This window comes from Vigna unguiculata, unplaced genomic scaffold, assembly GCF_004118075.2.
Source record: "Vigna unguiculata cultivar IT97K-499-35 unplaced genomic scaffold, ASM411807v1 contig_678, whole genome shotgun sequence".
In the NCBI taxonomy this organism is placed as follows: domain Eukaryota; kingdom Viridiplantae; phylum Streptophyta; class Magnoliopsida; order Fabales; family Fabaceae; genus Vigna; species Vigna unguiculata.
Window position 1 is genome coordinate 39,700 of NW_021011403.1, and position 24,435 is coordinate 64,134.

The 24,435-nt window shown below is 33.7% G+C and overlaps 2 protein-coding genes and 2 pseudogenes across 2 annotated transcripts; 2 read left to right on the plus strand and 2 right to left on the minus strand.

The window, feature by feature from the left end:
- Window positions 1-809: 809 nt before the first annotated feature.
- On the plus strand, window positions 810-4,146 carry LOC114172681 (annotated as a pseudogene).
- A 2,963-nt stretch (window positions 4,147-7,109) lies between these two features.
- LOC114172675 lies at window positions 7,110-8,303 on the minus strand. Its single transcript, XM_028057009.1, has one exon. It carries the CDS (start codon window positions 8,091-8,093, stop codon window positions 7,110-7,112), a length of 984 nt encoding a protein of 327 aa, XP_027912810.1. The 5' UTR covers window positions 8,094-8,303.
- Window positions 8,304-12,435: 4,132 nt separating this feature from the next.
- On the plus strand, window positions 12,436-15,144 carry LOC114172676 (annotated as a pseudogene).
- A 7,779-nt stretch (window positions 15,145-22,923) lies between these two features.
- On the minus strand, window positions 22,924-24,262 carry LOC114172674 (transcription termination factor MTERF5, chloroplastic-like). Its single transcript, XM_028057008.1, has one exon. The coding sequence runs from the start codon at window positions 24,112-24,114 to the stop codon at window positions 22,981-22,983; it is 1,134 nt and encodes a 377-aa protein (XP_027912809.1). The 5' UTR covers window positions 24,115-24,262; the 3' UTR covers window positions 22,924-22,980.
- Between the last annotated feature and the right edge of the window lie 173 nt (window positions 24,263-24,435).

Sequence of the window (24,435 nt, forward strand, 5' to 3'; positions counted from 1 at the left end):
AAGTATCACAACATTAAAATCGAAAATATTTTATTGCTTACAAAAGAGCAACAATACGTAACTATTTTATATGATTTCATCGACAAAAGCAAATGATTTTAAGCAAAGAAACAATTATATACATTCGTTTAAAAATTCAAAAGAGGAAATACCGACTAAAAGTATAAAACTCCTATCTATACATTCGTTTAAAAAATAAGAAAAGAAAATTAGAGTTGACTCAAAATGAAAAAAGTTGAATATAAAGCATCTATACTAAACAAACAAGTAAAACCTATATTACATAAATTATCTTTTAATTTATTTATTCATTTTATTTATACTTATCACAAGTTAATGCATTTTCATAAAAAAAATAAAATAAAGAGAAAAATGGTCAGTTTTTGAACCAGAATAACCCTGTCCTAATATATAATTTTTTCTACCTCGAACATAATTATTTCTCATAAAATATATCTAAAATTTACCAAAAGATACCATTTAACTAAATAAGTTAAACCAGACACGAATTAATTCATTTATCTAAAACTTTAAATTAAGTCAATAAGATAAAAATCACTTCAAATATTTTCTGTCGGAGCAAGAAGAAAAAAACATTTGTAACAGAAAAAAAGAAGTATGTATGTGCTCCGAAACATTATGAGAGTGCTCGAATTGGGCCGCACGAATATGACGGGTCGGTGTCGGGCGCCCATTCTAAAACCCTCGCTCTTCGCACTCACTGCTCTTCGCTTTTGTCTTCCTTCTCCTAAAACCCTCGCCTCTGCACTCCATAGTTAGGGCTTTTCATTCTCCTCATCACTTCATCAATGGCCACTCTTCTTCTCAGACACTCCTCTTCCACTTCTCGCCGCCTCTTCCCCTTAGCCTCTCAAATCCACTCTTCCGTATCTCGTTCTCCTCTCTCTACTCCCAGTGACTCCACCTCCACCTCCTTCTATTCTTTCAATTCCAATCCATGGTGGAGATCCATGGCAACTTTCACCAGAACGTAACACTCTCGCTTTCTCTTTTTCGTCGCAAAATTTAAAATATACAAGTAACAGTAATCGTTATTAGTATGTCTTTTACTTGTTTTGTTCATCTTATTGTTTGACTTTGCAGGAAGCCTCACGTTAATGTCGGAACTATTGGACACGTGGATCATGGGAAGACCACGCTAACTGCGGTAATCACCAAGGTCTTGATTCACTCTTTGTTTAAATGTGTGTTGAGGTGGATGTTTTGGTGTTTATTACTCAATTAGGTTTGATCAGGTGCTTGCGGATGAAGGGAAGGCTAAGGTTGTGGCCTTTGATGAAATTGACAAGGCTCTTGAAGAGAAGAAGAGAGGAATCACCATTGCAACGGTATGGAATCGCACTCTTTTGGTCTTACAATCGATTGTGTTATTTTCTGTTGATATGTATGCTTGCTCTATATTTCGGTTTTCAGGCTCATGTGGAGTATGAGACTGCAAAACGACATTATGCGCATGTGGATGCCCTGGACACACGGATTATGTTAAAGTAAGCTTTCGAATTTGGTTTAGTTTCTCTAAGAATGTTTTTTTTTATTGGAGTTATCAATTGCCTAATGGAAGCTGGGTGGCTAAGTTGTGGCGAACAAATTTAAGCAATTTTACCTTGTATAATAGTTAATTGTGGAATTTAGCATATTTTGGTGCTTGTGTAGCCTGACCTTCTTTTCAAAATGAGATGGAAAATTTATGCTAGGAATTTGGAAGTAGATTAGTTTGTAACAAAATATATTTTATAGGTATTGATTACACTGTATATTGGCAACAGCTGCATTTGTCAGATTCCTATTTTGTTCACTGTATGCTTTATAATTGTCTGTTTTTTTTTTCAGAATATGATTACGGGAGCTGCCCAGATGGATGGTGGTATACTTGTTGTATCTGCACCTGATGGACCAATGCCTCAAACCAAGGAGCACATTCTTCTTGCTCGCCAGTAGGTATTCTACTGATGTGGTTTGTATATATATACCTAGAACGTCTACACCTTTCTCCTTACTTCTAGATTGACATATTTTATCTTTAAATGTATTATGCAGGTTGGTGTGCCATCTCTTGTTTGCTTTCTAAATAAAGTTGATGCTGTTGATGATCCAGAGTTGTTAGAGCTTGTAGAAATGGAGTTACGTGGTAGGGTGTTTCTCTAAGGCTTCTCTTCTCTTGTCCATGCTCAGAAAATGAATAAACCTGCTTAAGTTTCTGTAATCTTTGTGTTTGCTAAAATGTGTTTTTATGATAATGTTTTTTGCAGAGCTACTGAGCTTCTACAAGTTCCCTGGGGATGAAATCCCGATCATTAGAGGTTCAGCGTTGTCTGCTTTACAGGGTACAAATGACGAGATTGGAAGACAGGCCATTCTAAAATTAATGGATGTTGTAGATGCATACATTCCTGACCCTGTTCGCCAACTTGACAAGCCCTTCCTAATGCCAATTGAAGATGTGTTCTCAATTCAGGTAAAAGGACCTGAACTTTATTTTTTGGGTTAATTTTTGAAGAAAGCAGATTCATTGAAGTAAAGATGGCCTCAGTTATAAAATTGTTACAATTTGTAATGTAAGTCTTGTGTTTTTATCATGTTCTATCACTTTCCATCTGCTCCAGTATAAACACCGTTTAGGTAACGACACTGTTTAAGAAGTACTATTTATTACTATTCTGTTTACGTTAAAATTGCTTTAAATTCCTTATATGCTCCTTCAGTTCACTCAAACTACAGCAATTATTGATGTGCTTAACATCATAAGCAGATGGGATTATGAACACTGGAGCATATGTGGAATAGATGTTTATAATACCGGTCATCTTTGTAACTGTGGTCACTTTAACAAATTCTTTCTTGTTCTTCTAAATCTCTAGTTAGGTGAAGGATAAAATTTCAAAATCTTAAATTTCAAATTCTTAATTCGGTCTAGGGTTTTTGAAGAATAAAAAAGGAAAGGAGGTAGCATTTGTTACGGCCTTGCTCTTTGTAATGATATGACGCAGTGGTAATTTAAATCTTAACATAGTGCTTTAAAAACTGTTGTCTCATATAATTGTTTTTTTTTCCCTTAAAGAGAATATCAAAATTTCTATTTTCAACACTTAGTTCTCTCAAAATCTGCATTTGTTTCATTACATATATTGGATTGTATGGACATAAATAAATATGGGGGCAATGGTTTCCATCATTTCAGCTGCTTTATATTTTTCATTTGTGATGAAGGGACGTGGAACAGTTGCCACTGGCCGTGTTGAACAAGGCGTCATTAAAGTCGGTGAAGAAGTAGAGGTGTTGGGTCTAATGCAGGTATGTATGTTCATTGAGTCATTTCCTATATATAGCTGCCCTCTGATCCTTCCTGTTAATAAACTGATATTAATTATTCTTTCAATAAAAACACTACAGATTAATCAGAAACCTTTCATTAAAGACAAAACATCAATGTATATTAATTTCTTACAAACAAACAATAAACCAGTCGAAATTATTCCCCCCAAATAAACATTTCACATTTACTGTGCTTGAAATAGAAAAAAATGTAAAGTATAATAATGCTTGCATGGCTTAGGATCTTATTTTCATGCAGTATATATAACAGAATATTGGATGGACCCACATGTCAAATCACTCTCTTTGAGGTTCCCTGGTTTATCAATGGTCACCGTCTGTTGAAGGAACCATGCTTCCTCATGCTTGATGTACTTCTCAACTTCTTCTTCGAACTCTTGATAAAATTCGAAAACTGGTCGTTTAGGTTATCCCTAGCATTAGCCTCGTCATCATCTCGTAGTGGTACAGGTGTAACGTTGCTCTGCTCCCGACCGATGTGGGACACGGTTCTAAGTTTACCCTTGGCACGTCGAATGAAACTGTTGAAAGTTTCATCGTTATCAAGTGAGGTGTTATCTGAGTTCGCCGCACGACCATGTTGTCCCTTCCAAGCGCGTGTGGTCTCTACTGCTGGATTAGCAGCACGCCACCTCATCCTTGGATCATATCCAGCTTCACTTGAAGCAACTCTTGTTGCCTTTCCATGAACCTTTGAACATGATGAGTTCCTGTTCCATGATGCAGGTTGGTTTGAAAAGTGTTCGATGCAAGGTATATGGTTTCTCGACAAACTTGGTTAAGCTCAAATGATTATAAGTTGAGTTGGTGTAACTTGTTTTATAGTGTGTTATGAGGGTGTAAATGGAAGATTATGAACTAAAATAAGAAAGAAATAGTGACATGTTTTGAATAGGTATGTGTATGAGGACTAATTGTTTTTCGTAGGAGCTATCCAGTTAAGATTCTGAACAGCGATTAAGAAGAGCTTTTTCTAATTTTCCACGGAATATAATGGTGTCAAACTCCAAAACAACCAAGTACTGATGTATATACAGTAACATTGAACCATGGCCAAAGTTGACGGCTTAGTCCTAATCTTCTCAAGGAAATAAAATAAAAGGAAGAGATTTTCTTTAAGTACTTGATAATTCTATGGTTAGTATTGTATACTGCTGTTTTAATTATCTGTTATTATCATAATAAAAAGCAAAAAAAATAAACATAAACATTTATCTCTTTCATCAAAAATCAGTATCTTCCTCTCCCACCCTCACAAACATGAGAGTTTTCCATGGAGCAGCTAGATGGTATCAGATTCCAAGAGGACCCTTCTTCAGAATTGGCGAAATAAACAAAAGTTTCAGTTGCAGCTTGCAAGAATCACATCATTCCCATATATATAAGATGCTTATGTGGTTATGGGTAATTATTATTCGTGTGTCTTTATGTGGAAATTAAACAACTCATCGCACTTGTTGAATTTTAAATTACGATCAGAGAGCCAGAATGTAAGTGGCTCCTACCATACCAAACATTAAAACGAATATGTTTCTGGAATTTTATTTTTGCATGTTCATGGTGTAGTGTATCAACCGTAGTTAAATTTATCTCAATCTAACGTTGCTGGTTGAGTATTGCTTCCACATTTATCTCAGTTAATAGATAGTTTAACGTTGTCATGTTCTTTCACAAAAGACAGAAAGAGAGGGGGGAAAGCGAGTCCAAGTCATGCAGCTCGAAAGAAACAAAGTTCTAATTTTCAACTCACGCCAAAGATTTCTTCTTTCTTATACCATTTACTCTTCCCGGTTCCACCGCTGATTTATGTCACTACCACCATCTTTTAGAAAACAAACCATTATGTACCAAACTTGACACTTCTAGAACCAGTTATTTTGACTCAAATTCAAAATACTGACCAGCTTTTATGATTCCCGTAAGTGTTTTTTAAGGTGGACGGTTGTTATTAGAGAGAACTTTGACTACACTAAGGTTCGAAACTACTTTATTACACCTAACAATCACATGCAAGAACTTATCTGCTTTTTCATAATGGTAATGGGGTTTTGAATTTACCACCATTAATAAAAGACTTGAAAATTAGTTCACTATGTAACCAAGTAGAGTTAACAATAAACTATACTTTGAAATGGCGTATTTTAGAGACTAGAAGAAAAAAAATTCTTGCGAATGTTACTGTATTATAGTTAATGGGCTCCCTATATTTAGAGAAGTAATATTTTTTTTTGTTTTATTATTATATTAAATTTATAATTTTAGAATTTATAATTAGTTGGTCATTTAATAAATTATTAAAGAATATATTATGTTTAAAGTATTACTTCTCTGAATAATTATTTTATTCATTTGATTTATTATTAAACTGATTTACCGTAAAAATAAAAATATATTTCAACTCTAACCTTTAATATCTAATAAATTATTATTTTAGTTCGTAAATAGTATTATTAGTTTTTTAAATTTAAAATCTTCATACAAATCTCTAAAATGCTCGAATTCTATATTGAATCGATTTAACCCACGGTATGTATTTCTAAAGATTATTTTTAAAATTATTTGATTTTTAAAATAAATAGATAATTATTTCTTTTAATGTGTGTCCTTATACACATATGTTGTCTATTGTAATATTTATCTATTATAATATAACAACCCTGCAGAAGAGTGATACAAAATATCATGAGCGGACCTTCAAAGATAATGCATCAGAATTAATATACAAAATATGAACTCTTCTTTGATTGTTTTCAGGTTTAGCTGTTGAGTCAGGAAATCATAAGACGGGGCTGGAGGGCCACTGCAAGGTGACAAGATGAAACTGTCACAGCAAAGAATGGTCCATCTTGTAAGGGAAAGAGATTGTAAGAAGATTTGTTGCAGCTGCAGTTGAAGGGATTATATTTTGGCATTTTTTAGCTTAGTTCAAATACTACCAAATATATTCCAGTGATAAACAAGTGAAAGCAGTGATGCATACCTTTAGTCCCTCATTGAAAAGCCATTAAAAAAAAGCAGTCTTAAACGTTGACAATAAAGCAGCATAATAATGTCTCAATGGTTTCAACTTTCAAGTACCACCTAAGATTTACTAATGCAACCCACGTTCTTCTTGATTTTTTCTCTCTTAATAGTAGAAGGTGGAAGGGAGTAAAAGGAAACTCGATATCAATCCTACTTACGCACATACAAATTTGACTAATCAAATTAACTTACATAATTCACAACATAGAAACAGTCTAATTAATGCTCACGATTTAAAAGCTAAACAAGGGTGCTGGAAGATGAATACAGGCTAATTTTACAATTCAACGTTGGAGCATATCCCAGTTGGGGAACAAGTCAACAAGATCAAGAAAATATACTCTGCATACCTCTTTAAAGGAGCAGTCAAAGTGGATTGCTTATTTTCGTGTGGATCTTCCAAGGTTCTTATGACCACCAAATTACCATGGGAAAGAAAGATGCATAATCAATAAACAGATACAATAAACGAGCCATCTTCATTACTACAATGAGACATTCCATGGTTATGCACAACACTATCTAAATAATTTCAGTATTAGAACCCTGTGGAAGAGTGAAAAAACAGAATTGAAGGTATGGTTATGCCTCCAGATAATGACCCTTGTATGCTACTAATAACTCCTCTGCATTTTCTCTGAACTGTGATATATACTTGTCCAAGAACATCTCCTCAGACAAGCACAACACATGAATATAACTGGGGACTTTCTTGCAGAGATTTTTTGATTTCAACAGTTGGAAGACTTTATATCGAGGAAGCACGCGATCCTCCATGTGTACATTAAAATCTTAGGCTGGTGAATAAGGACTGACTTGGGCAGCATAACTGTATGCAAGAAGAATTTCATTCCAACTTTCAACTTCTTCTCTGATGTTCTAAACAAAGTCGGGGTTCTCTTGAACATTTGCAGGCCCTCATCCTTCGAAAAACCAAAACAATTAATTAGTTTCAACTTTCTCTCAAATGTTTTATCGCTCAAACAACTTAATGTATGAATTGCATGGACAAGCATTCTTGAATTTTCACGGAAACCCAAGTCTACAGCTCGAGAAACATTGTTTTCAATAGTAGACCGCTGTGCAACGAAAAGCCTTGGATGAAGTTTGAGTAGCAATGAAAGATGAGTCCCAAGAATGCCACAACTCTCCAAGAAGACGACATTCTCCATAATTCTTTTGTACTTTGGGAGTATCCAGCCACATCTGTGCAAAACAAGAATAAAATCTTTCTGGTCGTAGACAATTTTCCTAATAGCTTCAACTGAGGGGACCAATGTTTTCTTCAAGCTATGAGTCAAAATGGAGGGATTCTTTGAAATGAAGCTGCATAACTCGTAACCCTGGAATCCAGACATCTGAAAGAGCTGAATTTTGGGTCTCAAGATTTTCTCAACGTTTGTAAACAGTATCTGGGGTCTTTGACGAATCAGGGAGAGAATCTGGCTTTGGGAAAAGCCTATTTGTTTGAAGAAAGTGAGCACTGATAAGGGGTTTTGAGGGAATCTGCACCCTGAAACACGTTTGGAGACATAAAGGGATTGGGTTCTGGAGAACTGCAAGTCGGAATTCAGGTAATCAATTATTGAAGTGGTTTCGTTGAAGTGTAGGCAACGGCTTTTGGTTGAGAAAGATAGGAAGAATGTCATAGACTGATAAGAGAATTGATTGAAAAGAGAAGATGAAACAGCATGGTGTGACTTGAGAGACTGCATTAGTTCTGTGATCGTAGATGAATGAATGCTTTGTTTAGAATCAACCAAAAAACAACGTATTTTTTAGGTTGTCTATTTCGAATTTGAAGTCACCAAACGTTGGCAGCCCTAATCAAGATAATCCCCAAATCTGATTCTCAAGGGTTTCGAAGAACCCTAAATCCCCAATTTCTTTAACCTTTCGTCTCTCGCTTGGATTTCAAACCCTTCTTCTTCATTGAGCACGGCCAAATCACGATGAAGAAGACTGAACCCTTTCTTGAAGTTGCGTTCTCGTCGACGGTGGGTTGCTTCGCGGGGGTCTGTCTGGTCTGGTTTTTTGCAGGTACCGTGGTGGCTGTCGCATTGGCGCAATCGACATCGATTTCTGTCACGGTGGCCTGCGGTTCTGTTTGGAACGGAGGTGGAGGATTCTCGCAATGTAGGTGTGTTCGCGTCTGGTTTCGCGTCTTCTCCGGGCAGCTTTTTTCGTCGCAGGTGGCTGCGTGGTGGCCGGCGCCGCAGTGATGGGGATTTCGCGTCAGAAAGTGCCCTCGTCGTCGATCTGATTCGCAGTGGTTCTGCAACGCGTGGCTTCGTCAACGTGTGGTGGTTCGTCGTGGCAGCCTGGTTTCGCGAGACATCTGCTGGCTCTGGTTTCGTCGCAGCGGAGGTGGCTCGCAACACCGATCTGGTTGTGTTCGCGTAGGTGGCTCGCGACGGCGGCGATCTGGTTCGGGACGGCGGCTTCGCAAGCGGCAATTTGATTTTCCAGGCCCTTTTTTTGGCCGTCAATGGCTGTGGTTTGCTCTAAAGTGTGCCGGCAGAGATTCCGTTTAGGGGTTAGTTCATGCGCGTTGGAGAAGATAAAAACCTGATAAAATTTTTGTATTAAAATAAATACCTATAAATATTTAGTTTCAGTATAAATAAAATATTCAATGTTTTGGTAGTTTAATATTTTTTGTGAGTAAATTAAATCAAGAAGTTAACAAAATATTCAAGTTTAATACTTTTTGCAGTTAATGATCATAGTTAGTGAAAAATGTTAAACATCAGTGTTTATGTATATCATGCGAATATTGGTTGTTCCAAAAGAAAATTAATATTTGGCCAGATTACATACATGTGATGGTAAAATGTGATAATTAGAAGGTTTTGTTTTGGTTGATGATAAATCAATCCAAAGATGAATAAGATGGGTTTGTTGTTTGACATACTTCATTATCAATGTTTAGTCGTTACAACAAAATATTCTTAGTAGTTAATATTATTTATATTGTTGTCCAAAGAATATTGATGATGCATTAGATGTCTTGAGATGTGTTAAACCATTATTTAAATATATTTATAATTATTTATTTTTATGATGTGACATGGGTGTTTTACTTTTTTAATAATATTTGCTTTATTAGGAGTTAGTCACTTTTGTGGTTTATGTTTTATGTTTAAGTTTGTGTATGCCTACATTGTATTTATGCTTTCATAAACTAGCATGTTTGTCTCCTAAATTATTAAGCTTTCCAAGTTTATGCAAGGATCAAATGTGTTGGATTGATAGAAGACCAAGGAACAAACAACAAAACCCTAAGTTCAGCTCTGCACCTAGAGCTAAGCAACATTCGGGTTTGGCTGGATTCAGCCCAACCGGATTAATCGAGGATATGGGTAATTTCGGACATCACACAAACGTAAGCCAGCCCACACTTCACCGGAAGAAGACAACACCTTTGTGTGATAGGAAGCGCAACACCTTCCAATGAGCACGAGGAATGAGCAAATTCTGAAGAAAAGAGGAAGTTGTAGATAAAAGGTGAAGAGGTCGGGGGAAGAGAATATTATTTTTTTTATTCTTAAAGACATCATTTGTCCCAAGTTTCGTTTCTCTTTCTTCGATTTGGTCATATTTTTATGAAGGACAATGATATTTTGACAATTTTCTCTTATAATCTGATGTGACTTTTTTTATGTGTTAAAATATCATTTTATTTTTTTAAGTTAAAAAAATATTAATTTGTATAAATTATGATCAATTTGATTATTTTTTGTGACGACATTTAAATTGTTAACCAAAAGTGAACAACGACAATCATGTGTCATTTCGTTATTTTTTTTATTTTTTAAATTTTTTAAAAAATTTTAAAAAATTGTTCACATCCAAGTCAACATTATGACACATGGCAGTGTCATATGTCAAGCAAGTGTCATTACCACATACAAAGTCAGTATTATTGTCACATATTTTATATTTAATTCATACAAATTTTCGTTAATTTTATTCAAACAAATTGAATTGAATTGTCTTTTATTCTAACAAACTAAACTGAATTTAGTGAACCGAACAACGATATGAACCAACTGTTATGAACCAAACATTTTTTCTAATTACACTTTTGAATCAAACTATATTAATTTTAATTTGGACTATACTATTTTAACCGAATTGTACTATATCAATATTGTTCATAAAGTGTTTTTAAAAATGATAATATTAATTTCAATTCACTGTCGTGCTAAATTTAAATGTATAGTCAAAGTGATTAACAATACGAAGCAAAACTATTACATTTTATAAATTGTTTTCTACTTTTAATTTGTTTCATGTTTTCAAAGATTCGTATGAAAGTCAATTTCTCGAAGGAATTGGCTCAAAATAACAAATCCAACCAGCAAAGTATATGTTCAAATGAATCGAGAACAAAAGCTATACACAAAAAACAAAAACAAGAATAGTTATTTTCACCATCATATAAAATAAAAATCATATTAAAACGAGATAATAATTTTGTAAATTAAAAGGAAAAAAGAAAATATAATAGAAAAATACAGGTAAATATAGATTTAAGTTATATAAAATAAATATTAAATATGTTTGTACACCTAACACAATTTTTTGCATGATCAAGGTTCTAGTTAGAAGCTTTAACCTTTATTTATTTATTTATTAATATATATATATATATATATATATATATATATATCCGAATTCAATTTTAACCATTTTTTCTAATATATAATATTATAAATAATCCATAGTTCAATATAAGTTGATACATTATATCAAGTTTTAATTTGTAATTTAATAACTTATAATATTTTTGTTGATATTGATATTTATTACATATTTTTTTGTATCATACATATTAATATGTATGATAAGAAAATATACAATAAAAATTAACATCAACAAAAATATTATAAATTATTAAATCTTGAAGTCTACCAAAATAATAGTGCAAAAATATGAGCACTTAAGTTTTGTAGGAACATGTCTAAAACTAAATCTTAGAAGTACAAGATAGGATTGTCCATCATCAAGCAACTTCCCATCATTAAATTTTTCTTTTTTCTTTCACCATGATATTTCCATCAACCAATGGAGAGTTTAAAATAGAAATTGAATCATCCAATCAACCATTAGGCTCCCTTCAATTGAAGTCAAAGTATACTAATAAAGATTGATAAGGAGTAAAAGATGCAAAGAGAACATTGTCCTTTAAAAGTTTCTTAAAAAACAAATTTAATTGAAAAGTATCACAACATTAAAATCGAAAATATTTTATTGCTTACAAAAGAGCAACAATACGTAACTATTTTATATGATTTCATCGACAAAAGCAAATGATTTTAAGCAAAGAAACAATTATATACATTCGTTTAAAAATTCAAAAGAGGAAATACCGACTAAAAGTATAAAACTCCTATCTATACATTCGTTTAAAAAATAAGAAAAGAAAATTAGAGTTGACTCAAAATGAAAAAAGTTGAATATAAAGCATCTATACTAAACAAACAAGTAAAACCTATATTATTTGAATATAAATAACATGCTTAATTACATAAATTATCTTTTAATCTATTTATTCATTTTATTTATACTTATCACAGGTTAATGCATTTTCATAAAAAAAAAAATAAAGAGAAAAATGGTCAGTTTTTGAACCAGAATAACCCTGTCCTAATATATAATTTTTTCTACCTCGAACAGAATTATTTCTCATAAAGTATACCTAAAATTTACCAAAAGATACCATTTAACTAAATAAGTTAAACCAGACACGAATTAATTCATTTATCTAAAACTTTAAATTAAGTCAATAAGATAAAAATCACTTCAAATATTTTTTGTCGGAGCAAGAAGAAAAAAACATTTGTAACAGAAAAAAAGAAGTATGTATGTGCTCTGAAACATTATGAGAGTGCTCGAATTGGGCCGCACGAATATGACGGGTCGGTGTCGAGCGCCCATTCTAAAACCCTCGCTCTTCGCACTCACTGCTCTTCGCTTTTGTCTTCCTTCTCCTAAAACCCTCGCCTCTGTACTCCATAGTTAGGGATTTTCATTCTCCTCATCACTTCTTCAATGGCCACTCTTCTTCTCAGACACTCCTCTTCCACTTCTCGCCGCCTCTTCCCCTTAGCCTCTCAAATCCACTCTTCCGTATCTCGTTCTCCTCTCTCTACTCCCATGACTCCACCTCCACCTCCTTCTATTCTTTCAATTCCAATCCATGGTGGAGATCCATGGCAACTTTCACCAGAACGTAACACTCTCGTTTTCTCTTTTTCGTCGCAAAATTTAAAATATACAAGTAACAGTAATCGTTATTAGTATGTCTTTTACTTTTTTTATTCATCTTATTGTTTGACTTTGCAGGAAGCCTCACGTTAATGTCGGAACTATTGGACACGTGGATCATGGGAAGACCACGCTAACTGCGGCAATCACCAAGGTCTTGATTCACTCTTTGTTTAAATGTGTGTTGAGGTGGATGTTTTGGTGTTTATTACTCAATTAGGTTTGATCAGGTGCTTGCGGATGAAGGGAAGGCTAAGGCTGTGGCCTTTGATGAAATTGACAAGGCTCCTGAAGAGAAGAAGAGAGGAATCACCATTGCAACGGTATGGAATCACACTCTTTTGGTCTTGCAATCGATTGTGTTGTTTTCTGTTGATATGTATGCTTGCTCTATATTTCGGTTTTCAGGCTCATGTGGAGTATGAGACTGCAAAATGACATTATGCGCATGTGGACTACCCTGGACACGCGGATTATGTTAAAGTAAGCTTTCGAATTTGGTTTAGTTTCTCTAAGAATGTTTTTTTTTATTGGAGTTATCAATTGCCTAACGGAAGCTGGGTGGCTAAGTTGTGGCGAACAAATTTAAGCAATTTTACCTTGTATAATAGTTAATTGTGGAATTTAGCATATTTTGGTGCTTGTGTAGCCTGACCTTCTTTTCAAAATGAGATGGAAAATTTATGCTAGGAATTTGGAAGTAGATTAGTTTGTAACAAAATATATTTTATAGGTATTGATTAGACTGTATATTGGCAACAACTGCATTTGTCAGATTCCTATTTTCCATGAATGCTGGTGGGTTTAGCATTCCAGCTTGCCTTGATGTACTTACTAGATGGTTTATCTAATGGTTTTATTTAGTTTAAATAACAAATTAATTCTTGTTCACTGTATGCTTTATAATTGTCTATTTTTTTTTTCAAAATATGATTACGGGAGCTGCCCAGATGGATGGTGGTATACTTGTTGTATCTGCACCTGATGGACCAATGCCTCAAACCAAGGAGCACATTCTTCTTGCTCGCCAAGTAGGTATTCTACTGATGTGGTTTGTATATATATACCTAGAACGTCTACACCTTTCTCCTTACTTCTAGATTGACATATTTTATCTTTAAATGTATTATGCAGGTTGGTGTGCCATCTCTTGTTTGCTTTCTAAATAAACTTGATGCTGTTGATGATCTAGAGTTGTTAGAGCTTGTAGCAATGGAGTTACGTGGTAGGGTGTTTCTCTAAGGCTTCTCTTCTCTTGTCCATGCTCAGAAAATGAATAAACCTGCTTAAGTTTTTGTAATATTTGTGTTTGCTAAAATGTGTTTTTATGATAATGTTTTTTGCAGAGCTACTGAGCTTCTACAAGTTCCCTGGGGATGAAATCCCGATCATTAGAGGTTCAGCGTTGTCTACTTTACAGGGTACAAATGACGAGATTGGAAGACAGGCCATTCTAAAATTAATGGATGTTGTAGATGCATACATTCCTGACCCTGTTCGCCAACTTGACAAGCCCTTCCTAATGCCAATTGAAGATGTGTTCTCAATTCAGGTAAAAGGACCTGAACTTTATTTTTTGGGTTAATTTTTGAAGAAAGCAGATTCATTGAAGTAAAGATGGCCTTAGTTATAAAATTGTTACAATTTGTAATGTAAGTCTTGTGTTTTTATCATGTTCTATCACTTTCCATCTGCTCCAGTATAAACACCGTTTAGGTAACGACACTGTTTAAGAAGTACTATTTATTACTATTCTATTTACGTTAAAATTGCTTTAAATTCCTTATATGCTCCTTCAGTTCACTCAAACTACAACAATTATTGATGTGCTTAACATCATAAGCAGATGGGATTATGAACACTGGAGCATATGTGGAATAGATGTTTATAATACCGGTCATCTTTGTAACTGTGGTCACTTTAACAAATTCTTTCTTGTTCTTCTAAATCTCTAGTTAGGTGAAGGATAAAATTTCAAAATCTTAAATTTCAAATTCTTAATTCGGTCTAGGGTTTTTGAAGAATAAAAAAGGAAAGGAGGTAGCATTTGTTACGGCCTTGCTCTTTGTAATGATATGACGCAGTGGTAATTTAAATCTTAACATAGTGCTTTAAAAACTGTTGTCTCATATAATTGTTTTTTTTCCCCTTAAAGAGAATATCAAAATTTCTATTTTCAACACTTAGTTCTCTCAAAATCTGCATTTGTTTCATTACATATATTGGATTGTATGGACATAAATAAATATGGGGGCAATGGTTTCCATCATTTCAGCTGCTTTATATTTTTCATTTGTGATGAAGGGACGTGGAACAGTTGCCACTGGCCGTGTTGAACAAGGCGTCATTAAAGTCGGTGAAGAAGTAGAGGTGTTGGGTCTAATGCAGGTATGTATGTTCATTGAGTCATTTCCTATATATAGCTGCCCTCTGATCCTTCCTGTTAATAAACTGATATTAATTATTCTTTTCAATAAAAACACTACAGATTAATCAGAAACCTTTCATTAAAGACAAAACATCAATGTATATTAATTTCTTACAAACAAACAATAAACCAGTCGAAATTATTCCCCCCAAATAAACATTTCACATTTATTGTGCTTGAAATAGAAAAAAATGTAAAGTATAATAATGCTTGCATGGCTTAGGATCTTATTTTCATGCAGTATATATAACAGAATATTGGATGGACCCACATGTCAAATCACTCTCTTTGAGGTTCCCTGGTTTATCAATGGTCATCGTCTGTTGAAGGAACCATGCTTCCTCATGCTTGATGTACTTCTCAACTTCTTCTTCCACTACGCCAAAATTGTCAATAGACAGCATTTTTTATATTAATAGATAGCGTTTTTTAAGCGCTGTCTATTAGAGCGGTGTCTATTAATAGATAGCGCTTGTAAAAAAGCGCTGTCTAATGACACCTTATACACAGCACTTGTTTAGACAAGCGCTATCTATATAATTTCTAACAGATAACGTTTTCTACAAAAAGTGTTATCTATCGGGACTGTTATAGACAACACTTGACTCAACAAGCGCTATCTATAAGAGCACTTTTCCATTAATAGATAGCGCTTTATTAATGGGAGGCGTTTTTAAATTCATCAATAGATGACGTTTTTTGAAACAAGCCCTCTGTATTGGTTTGATTTTTTTTTATTTATAATTATTTAACTTTTGTTCATTCCTTCTCATTATAATGTTACCTGTAGAAAAAATTTATGACAGCTATAACAACTAATAAAAAACTAACCAAATGTGATTCAGATTATAGAGTAACTAAAATGAAGGAGAATTGAAAATTCTCACACAGTTACACAAAACATAATGAAATTTATATATTTAAAAAAAAGTATGAACTTATTACATGAAAAAATAAGGAAGAGCTAAAATTTTTGGTTCTCATCCATCATGTCCCATTTTTGGCAGATTGTGGGGCCAAAATACTACATACAAAACATTGTTCCTAAACTTCCCTATTTAGGTATAAGGCAATATACAACTAACCTATAAACATTTACTAATGAGATAAAAACACCAATCTTCCCTGACTTCAATGATTTGGTTGTCAGAATATTGTTGACATCTGCAACTAGGAAAATACTACAACAAACAAAAATAAAATTACATTAGTCAATCAAAATCACCCCATTATCAAGAAATATACTCACTATTTAAAATTACACTGTGATTTGTGTGTACCAAAGTCAACAACTACAAATTTAAAACAAGAATAAGAATACAATTAGTAAAAATGAAAAACGGAAGAAGATAATACTTTCTGTTCGTATGTTTAGAATGTTTAAGCATTTGGTCAAATTATATTTTTAAATGCACTATCCATATAGTATTTACAACTAATAACTCACACATGAAAAAACAACACATTAACGGAAGAAATTTTAGTTTAAATATATATTAGTGTTGAATACATTTTAGTTTAAATATATATTAGTATTTAATACATTTTAGTTTAAATATATATTAGTACTTTAGTTAATTTTAAAAGTAACGTTTTATTATTTTAATTAGTTTATTTTATTATTTTAATTAGTCTTTTAAAATACGATTAAATTTAAAAGTAAAGTGTTCTTTTATAAATATAAGAAATAATACTTTAAATTTAATGATGTAATTAATACTTTATGTGGCTATAATTGCAAAAAAAGCACATGGTTGGATTGTGTCATAACTTAATTATCTCCGCTTCCCACTGACAACTAACAACTTAAAACATATTTATGTACTACTTGAATATTACCATAGAAATTTGGAACCATTTTTGCCACATTCCTTTTACAGATTTCCTAAAAATGAAATGAAACTTGAAAATGGGAGAAAATAAAATTAAAAGTAAATTAAGAAAAGAATTAAGAAAGAAGATGAATAATTTATTTAATCAAAAGTTAAACTAAATGCATGATCAAAACAAGAATGGATAGCTGCCTAAATGAATGAATTTTCTTCACGGATAGAATGCACCTACCACTAATTCATATGCATGAGAGTAACCCAATTTCTACTGGAGAACTGAATTCACATGTTAAGCATCCCATCATGAATGGAATAAATTTGAAGTGCTGTCATGCAATTATGAATGCAAGAAAATTATGTGCACCCATTGGAATTCCTTTGAGATTAATTTCTTGATCAAACTGATATAAAATTCAGAATGAATGTGTAAACATGAGTTCAATATACTGGACAAAATTTAGACTTAACTACAATCCCAACCTACCTAATCCAATTCATATCAAGACATAATACAAGAGCCATGACAGATTCGGGATTCAAATCACAACAGCAAACCAATTCAACTCATCCACTTCTAGATGCAATGTTAAAGCTTGATATGCCATGTATATGAATTAAGTGGTATGCATAGAAAGCTCTAAAATAGAAACTCACAGTGGTTAAACTGCATAAACTTATCAAACTACTTGAAATATGGTGGTGTGGATGCAGAATGTGAGTGCAGATTAAATAGCATGAATGGATTATGAATGTAAATATTAAAATGAATTTAAGTACTGCGTGACAACAATAGATGAAATTATAGCAAAGTGCTACATGATAAAATGCAGAATATTAATTTCACCAGGAATGTCGTGTGAAATTATAGCAAAGAGTGTATATAACATATAGCAATAACAATTAAGCACGTGACAACAACAAAATACCATATTAAACTCACTATGCATTATTAGATTTGTTGTGATAAAGTGCTACTACATGACAAGAAAATCAAAGTCCATATTTTATATGCTAGCAGAGAATCAAATTTTGGCAGCAGAGAAATAATTAAATTCAGAACCAGATTTATGCATCAACATGATAAATGGAATGCTAAATGATGGAAGAAAAATGAAAAGATGAATTAAACTAATTGAGAAGAAGATTAACCTAGATGTAGTGCTAAGCTAAATAAGAAAATGCTTGGAATGTCATGATAGTATTCAATCAGTGCAAGATAGTGGCAAATAACACAAGACAATAGTGAATTTATCACATTACAGCAGCAGAGCACTCCCCATTAATTCATACCAGACCGTAGCATATGCAAAATGAGTTCAAAACAAATCATATGCAATTAAATAAACATTCCAACACCTAAATGAATAAATTTTTTTCACAGATAGAATGCACCTCCCACTAATTCATATGCATGAAAGTAATCCAATCTATGCTGCAAAACTGAATTCATATGTTAAGCATCCCACCGTGAATGGAATAAACTTTAAGTGCTATCATGCAATTATAAATGCAATAAAATTATGTGTACCTATTGAAATTCTTATGAGATAAATCTCTTGATCAAACTAATATGAAAATCAGAATAATGGTGTGAACATGAGTTTAATCAACCAATTCACAACAACAAACCAATTCAACTCATCCACTTCTAGATGCAATGCCAAAGCTTGATATACGATGTATGACTTAAGTGGATATGCATAGAAAGCTCTAAAAAGGAAACTCGTTTTGGTTAAACTGTATAAAGTTCCTAAACTACTTGAAATATGGTGGTGTGGATGCAGAATGTGAGTGCAGGTCAAATAGCATGGATAGACTATGAATATGAATATTAAAATGAACCTAAGTACTCTCAAATGAAGATGGATGCATTGATTTGAATATATATTTGATTTCATATAATCAAGCTTTCACCTTTCTTATACACTAATCATGAGAGTACGATCATATAATTACTTTTCTTTTCCCCCTTCTCTGATCATAATGAGTCCCCTAAGAATGGTTATTCGCTCCTCTCATTCTTCCTTCTAATTTTTATGCTTTTCTTCCAATTTTTGCCCTAAATTACAAAGTTTGGTATCCAAGTTTTTCTTCCAACGATGGCCAAAATAGATAAAAAGGAATAAAGAATGAACAAAATAGGAGGTAGAAGGAGAAAAATAAGAGAGTTTGGTACTCACTGCAGTGGTTGTTGGTCGTCGTCGTTCGTTCGCTGCCAGAATACGAGAGAAGTCGTCCGCCGCTGCAAAAATTGATGGAGAGCGCCCACTCGCTGTCGCAACACGGAATACTTTCCCAAACCCTTAATCGACAACACCCGCTTGAAGAATGAAAGCTATTGTGGTTGGAAAGGGATATGTTCTTGTGGTTGGAGAACGCAAATGCTACTACAGTAGGAGTCGCGGGTGCTGTTGCGTGAGGGTTGTAGAAGAGAAAACACGAAGTTATTGCGCAGGAGAATAATTTTTTTAATACATATGATGCGTGAGGGTTGTAGAAGAGAAAACGTGAAGTGTATGGCGCGGGGAAAATTTTCTTTAATACATATACGTGCTATTATACTTAAGCGCTCTCTGTTTTGAATACATAGAATACACTTTTTTATTTAAACGCTCTCTGTTTGATCTATTTAAAATGTTTAATTTTATTTTTAAAATAATTAAATATAAATAGCATTTATTTAAAAAGGCGCTATCTATGGGTATTCATTTAGACAACATTTATCTAATAAAGCGTCGTCTAATGTTCCACATTTCCATTTATAGCGCTTAATTAAATAAGCGTTGTCTAAAATGCGCTGTCTATTGTTAAATTTGGCGTAGTGTTCGAACTCTATATAAAATTCGAAAACTGGTCGTTTAGGTTATCCCTAGCATTAGCCTCGTCATCATCTCGTAGTGGTACAGGTGTAACGTTGCTCTGCTCCCGACCGATGTGGGACACGGTTCTAAGTTTACCCTTGGCACGTCGAATGAAACTGTTGAAAGTTTCATCGTTATCAAGTGAGGTGTTATCTGAGTTCGCCGCACGACCATGTTGTCCCTTCCAAGCGCGTGTGGTCTCTACTGCTGGATTAGCAGCACGCCACCTCATCCTTGGATCATATCCAGCTTCACTTGAAGCAACTCTTGTTGCCTTTCCATGAACCTTTGAACATGATGAGTTCCTGTTCCATGATGCAAGTTGGTTTGAAAAGTGTTCGATGCAAGGTATATGGTTTCTCGACAAACTTGGTTAAGCTCAAATGATTATAAGTTGAGTTGGTGTAACTTGTTTTATAGTGTGTTATGAGGGTGTAAATGGAAGATTATGAACTAAAATAAGAAAGAAATAGTGACATGTTTTGAATAGGTATGTGTATGAGGACTAATTGTTTTTCGTAGGAGCTATCCAGTTAAGATTCTGAACAGCGATTAAGAAGAGCTTTTTCTAATTTTCCACGGAATATAATGGTGTCAAACTCCAAAACAACCAAGTACTAATGTATATACAGTAACATTGAACCATGGCCAAAGTTGACGGCTTAGTCCTAATCTTCTCAAGGAAATAAAATAAAAGGAAGAGATTTTCTTTAAGTACTTGATAATTCTATGGTTAGTATTGTATACTATTGTTTTAATTATCTGTTATTATCATAATAAAAAGCAAAAAAAATAAACATAAACATTTATCTCTTTCATCAAAAATCAGTATCTTCCTCTCCCACCCTCACAAACATGAGAGTTTTCCATGGAGCAGCTAGATGGTATCAGATTCCAAGAGGACCCTTCTTCAGAATTGGCGAAATAAACAAAAGTTTCAGTTGCAGCTTGCAAGAATCACGTCATTCCCATATATATAAGATGCTTATGTGGTTATGGGTAATTATTATTCGTGTGTCTTTATGTGGAAATTAAACAACTCATCGCACTTGTTGAATTTTAAATTACGATCAGAGAGCCAGAATGTAAGTGGCTCCTACCATACCAAACATTAAAACGAATATGTTTCTGGAATTTTATTTTTGCATGTTCATGGTGTAGTGTATCAACCGTAGTTAAATTTATCTCAATCTAACGTTGCTGGTTGAGTATTGCTTCCACATTTATCTCAGTTAATAGATAGTTTAACGTTGTCATGTTCTTTCACAAAAGACAGAAAGAGAGGGGGGGAAAGCGAGTCCAAGTCATGCAGCTCGAAAGAAACAAAGTTCTAATTTTCAACTCACGCCAAAGATTTCTTCTTTCTTATACCATTTACTCTTCCCGGTTCCACCGCTGATTTATGTCACTACCACCATCTTTTAGAAAACAAACCATTATGTACCAAACTTGACACTTCTAGAACCAGTTATTTTGACTCAAATTCAAAATACTGGACCAGCTTTTATGATTCCCGTAAGTGTTTTTTTAAGGTGGGACGGTTGTTATTAGAGAGAACTTTGACTACACTAAGGTTCGAAACTACTTTATTACACCTAACAATCACATGCAAGAACTTATCTGCTTTTTCATAATGGTAATGGGGTTTTGAATTTACCACCATTAATAAAACACTTGAAAATTAGTTCACTATGTAACCAAGTAGAGTTAACAATAAACTATACTTTGAAATGGCGTATTTTAGAGACTAGAAGAAAAAAATTTCTTGCGAATGTTACTGTATTATAGTTAATGGGCTCCCTAAATTTAGAGAAGTAATATTTTTTTTTGTTTTATTATTATATTAAATTTATAATTTTAGAATTTATAACTAGTTGGTCATTTAATAAATTATTAAAGAATATATTATGTTTAAAGTATTACTTCTCTGAATAATTATTTTATTCATTTGATTTATTATTAAACTGATTTACCGTAAAAATAAAAATATATTTCAACTCTAACCTTTAATATCTAATAAATTATTATTTTAGTTCTTAAATAGTATTATTAGTTTTTTAAATTTAAAATCTTCATACAAATCTCTAAAATGCTCGAATTCTATATTGAATCGATTTAACCCACGGTATGTATTTCTAAAGATTATTTTTAAAATTATTTGATTTTTAAAATAAATAGATAATTATTTCTTTTAATGTGTGTCCTTATACACATATGTTGTCTATTGTAATATTTATCTATTATAATATAACAACCCTGCAGAAGAGTGATACAAAATATCATGAGACGGACCTTCAAAGATAATGCATCAGAATTAATATACAAAATATGAACTCTTCTTTGATTGTTTTCAGGTTTAGCTGTTGAGTCAGGAAATCATAAGACGGGGCTGGAGGGCCACTGCAAGGTGACAAGATGAAACTGTCACAGCAAAGAATGGTCCATCTTGTAAGGGAAAGAGATTGTAAGAAGATTTGTTGCAGCTGCAGTTGAAGGGATTATATTTTGGCATTTTTTAGCTTAGTTCAAATACTACCAAATATATTCCAGTGATAAACAAGTGAAAGCAGTGATGCATACCTTTAGTCCCTCATTGAAAAGCCATTAAAAAAAAGCAGTCTTAAACGTTGACAATAAAGCAGCATAATAATGTCTCAATGGTTTCAACTTTCAAGTACCACCTAAGATTTACTAATGCAACCCACGTTCTTCTTGATTTTTTCTCTCTTAATAGTAGAAGGTGGAAGGGAGTAAAAGGAAACTCGATATCAATCCTACTTACGCACATACAAATTTGACTAATCAAATTAACTTACATAATTCACAACATAGAAACAGTCTAATTAATGCTCAGCGATTTAAAAGCTAAACAAGGGTGCTGGAAGATGAATACAGGCTAATTTTACAATTCAACATTGGAGTATATCCCAGCTGGGGAACAAGTCAACAAGATCAAGAAAAGTATACTCTGCATACCTCTTTAAAGGAGCAGTCAAAGTGGATTGCTTATTTTCGTGTGGATCTTCCAAGGTTCTTATGACCACCAAATTACCATGGGAAAGAAAGATGCATAATCAATAAACAGATACAATAAACGAGCCATCTTCATTACTACAATGAGACATTCCATGGTTATGCACAACTATATCTAAATAATTTCAGTATTAGAACCCTGTGGAAGAGTGAAAAAACAGAATTGAAGGTATGGTTATGCCTCCAGATAATGACCCTTGTATGCTACTAATAACTCCTCTGCATTTTCTCTGAACTGTGATATATACTTGTCCAAGAACATCTCCTCAGACAAGCACAACACATGAATATAACTGGGGACTTTCTTGCAGAGATTTTTTGATTTCAACAGTTGGAAGACTTTATATCGAGGAAGCACGCGATCCTCCATGCTGTACATTAAAATCTTAGGCTGGTGAATAAGGACTGACTTGGGCAGCATAACTGTATGCAAGAAGAATTTCATTCCAACTTTCAACTTCTTCTCTGATGTTCTAAACAAAGTCGGGGTTCTCTTGAACATTTGCAGGCCCTCATCCTTCGAAAAACCAAAACAATTAATTAGTTTCAACTTTCTCTCAAATGTTTTATCGCTCAAACAACTTAATGTATGAATTGCATGGACAAGCATTCTTGAATTTTCACGGAAACCCAAGTCTACAGCTCGAGAAACATTGTTTTCAATAGTAGACCGCTGTGCAACGAAAAGCCTTGGATGAAGTTTGAGTAGCAATGAAAGATGAGTCCCAAGAATGCCACAACTCTCCAAGAAGACGACATTCTCCATAATTCTTTTGTACTTTGGGAGTATCCAGCCACATCTGTGCAAAACAAGAATAAAATCTTTCTGGTCGTAGACAATTTTCCTAATAGCTTCAACTGAGGGGACCGATGTTTTCTTCAAGCTATGAGTCAAAATGGAGGGATTCTTTGAAATGAAGCTGCATAACTCGTAACCCTGGAATCCAGACATCTGAAAGAGCTGAATTTTGGGTCTCAAGATTTTCTCAACGTTTGTAAACAGTATCTGGGGTCTTTGACGAATCAGGGAGAGAATCTGGCTTTGGGAAAAGCCTATTTGTTTGAAGAAAGTGAGCACTGATAAGGGGTTTTGAGGGAATCTGCACCCTGAAACACGTTTGGAGACATAAAGGGATTGGGTTCTGGAGAACTGCAAGTCGGAATTCAGGTAATCAATTATTGAAGTGGTTTCGTTGAAGTGTAGGCAACGGCTTTTGGTTGAGAAAGAGAGGAAGAATGTCATAGAGTGATAAGAGAATTGATTGAAAAGAGAAGATGAAACAGCATGGTGTGACTTGAGATACTGCATTAGTTCTGTGATCGTAGATGGTAGATGAATGAATGCTTTGTTTAGAATCAACCAAAAAACAACGTATTTTTTAGGTTGTCTATTTCGAATTTGAAGTCACCAAACGTTGGCAGCCCTAATCAAGATAATCCCAAAATCTGATTCTCAAGGGTTTCGAAGAACCCTAAATCCCCAATTTCTTTAACCTTTCGTCTCTCGCTTGGATTTCAAACCCTTCTTCTTCATTGAGCACGGCCAAATCACGATGAAGAAGACTGAACCCTTTCTTGAAGTTGCGTTCTCGTCGACGGTGGGTTGCTTCGCGGGGGTCTGTCTGGTCTA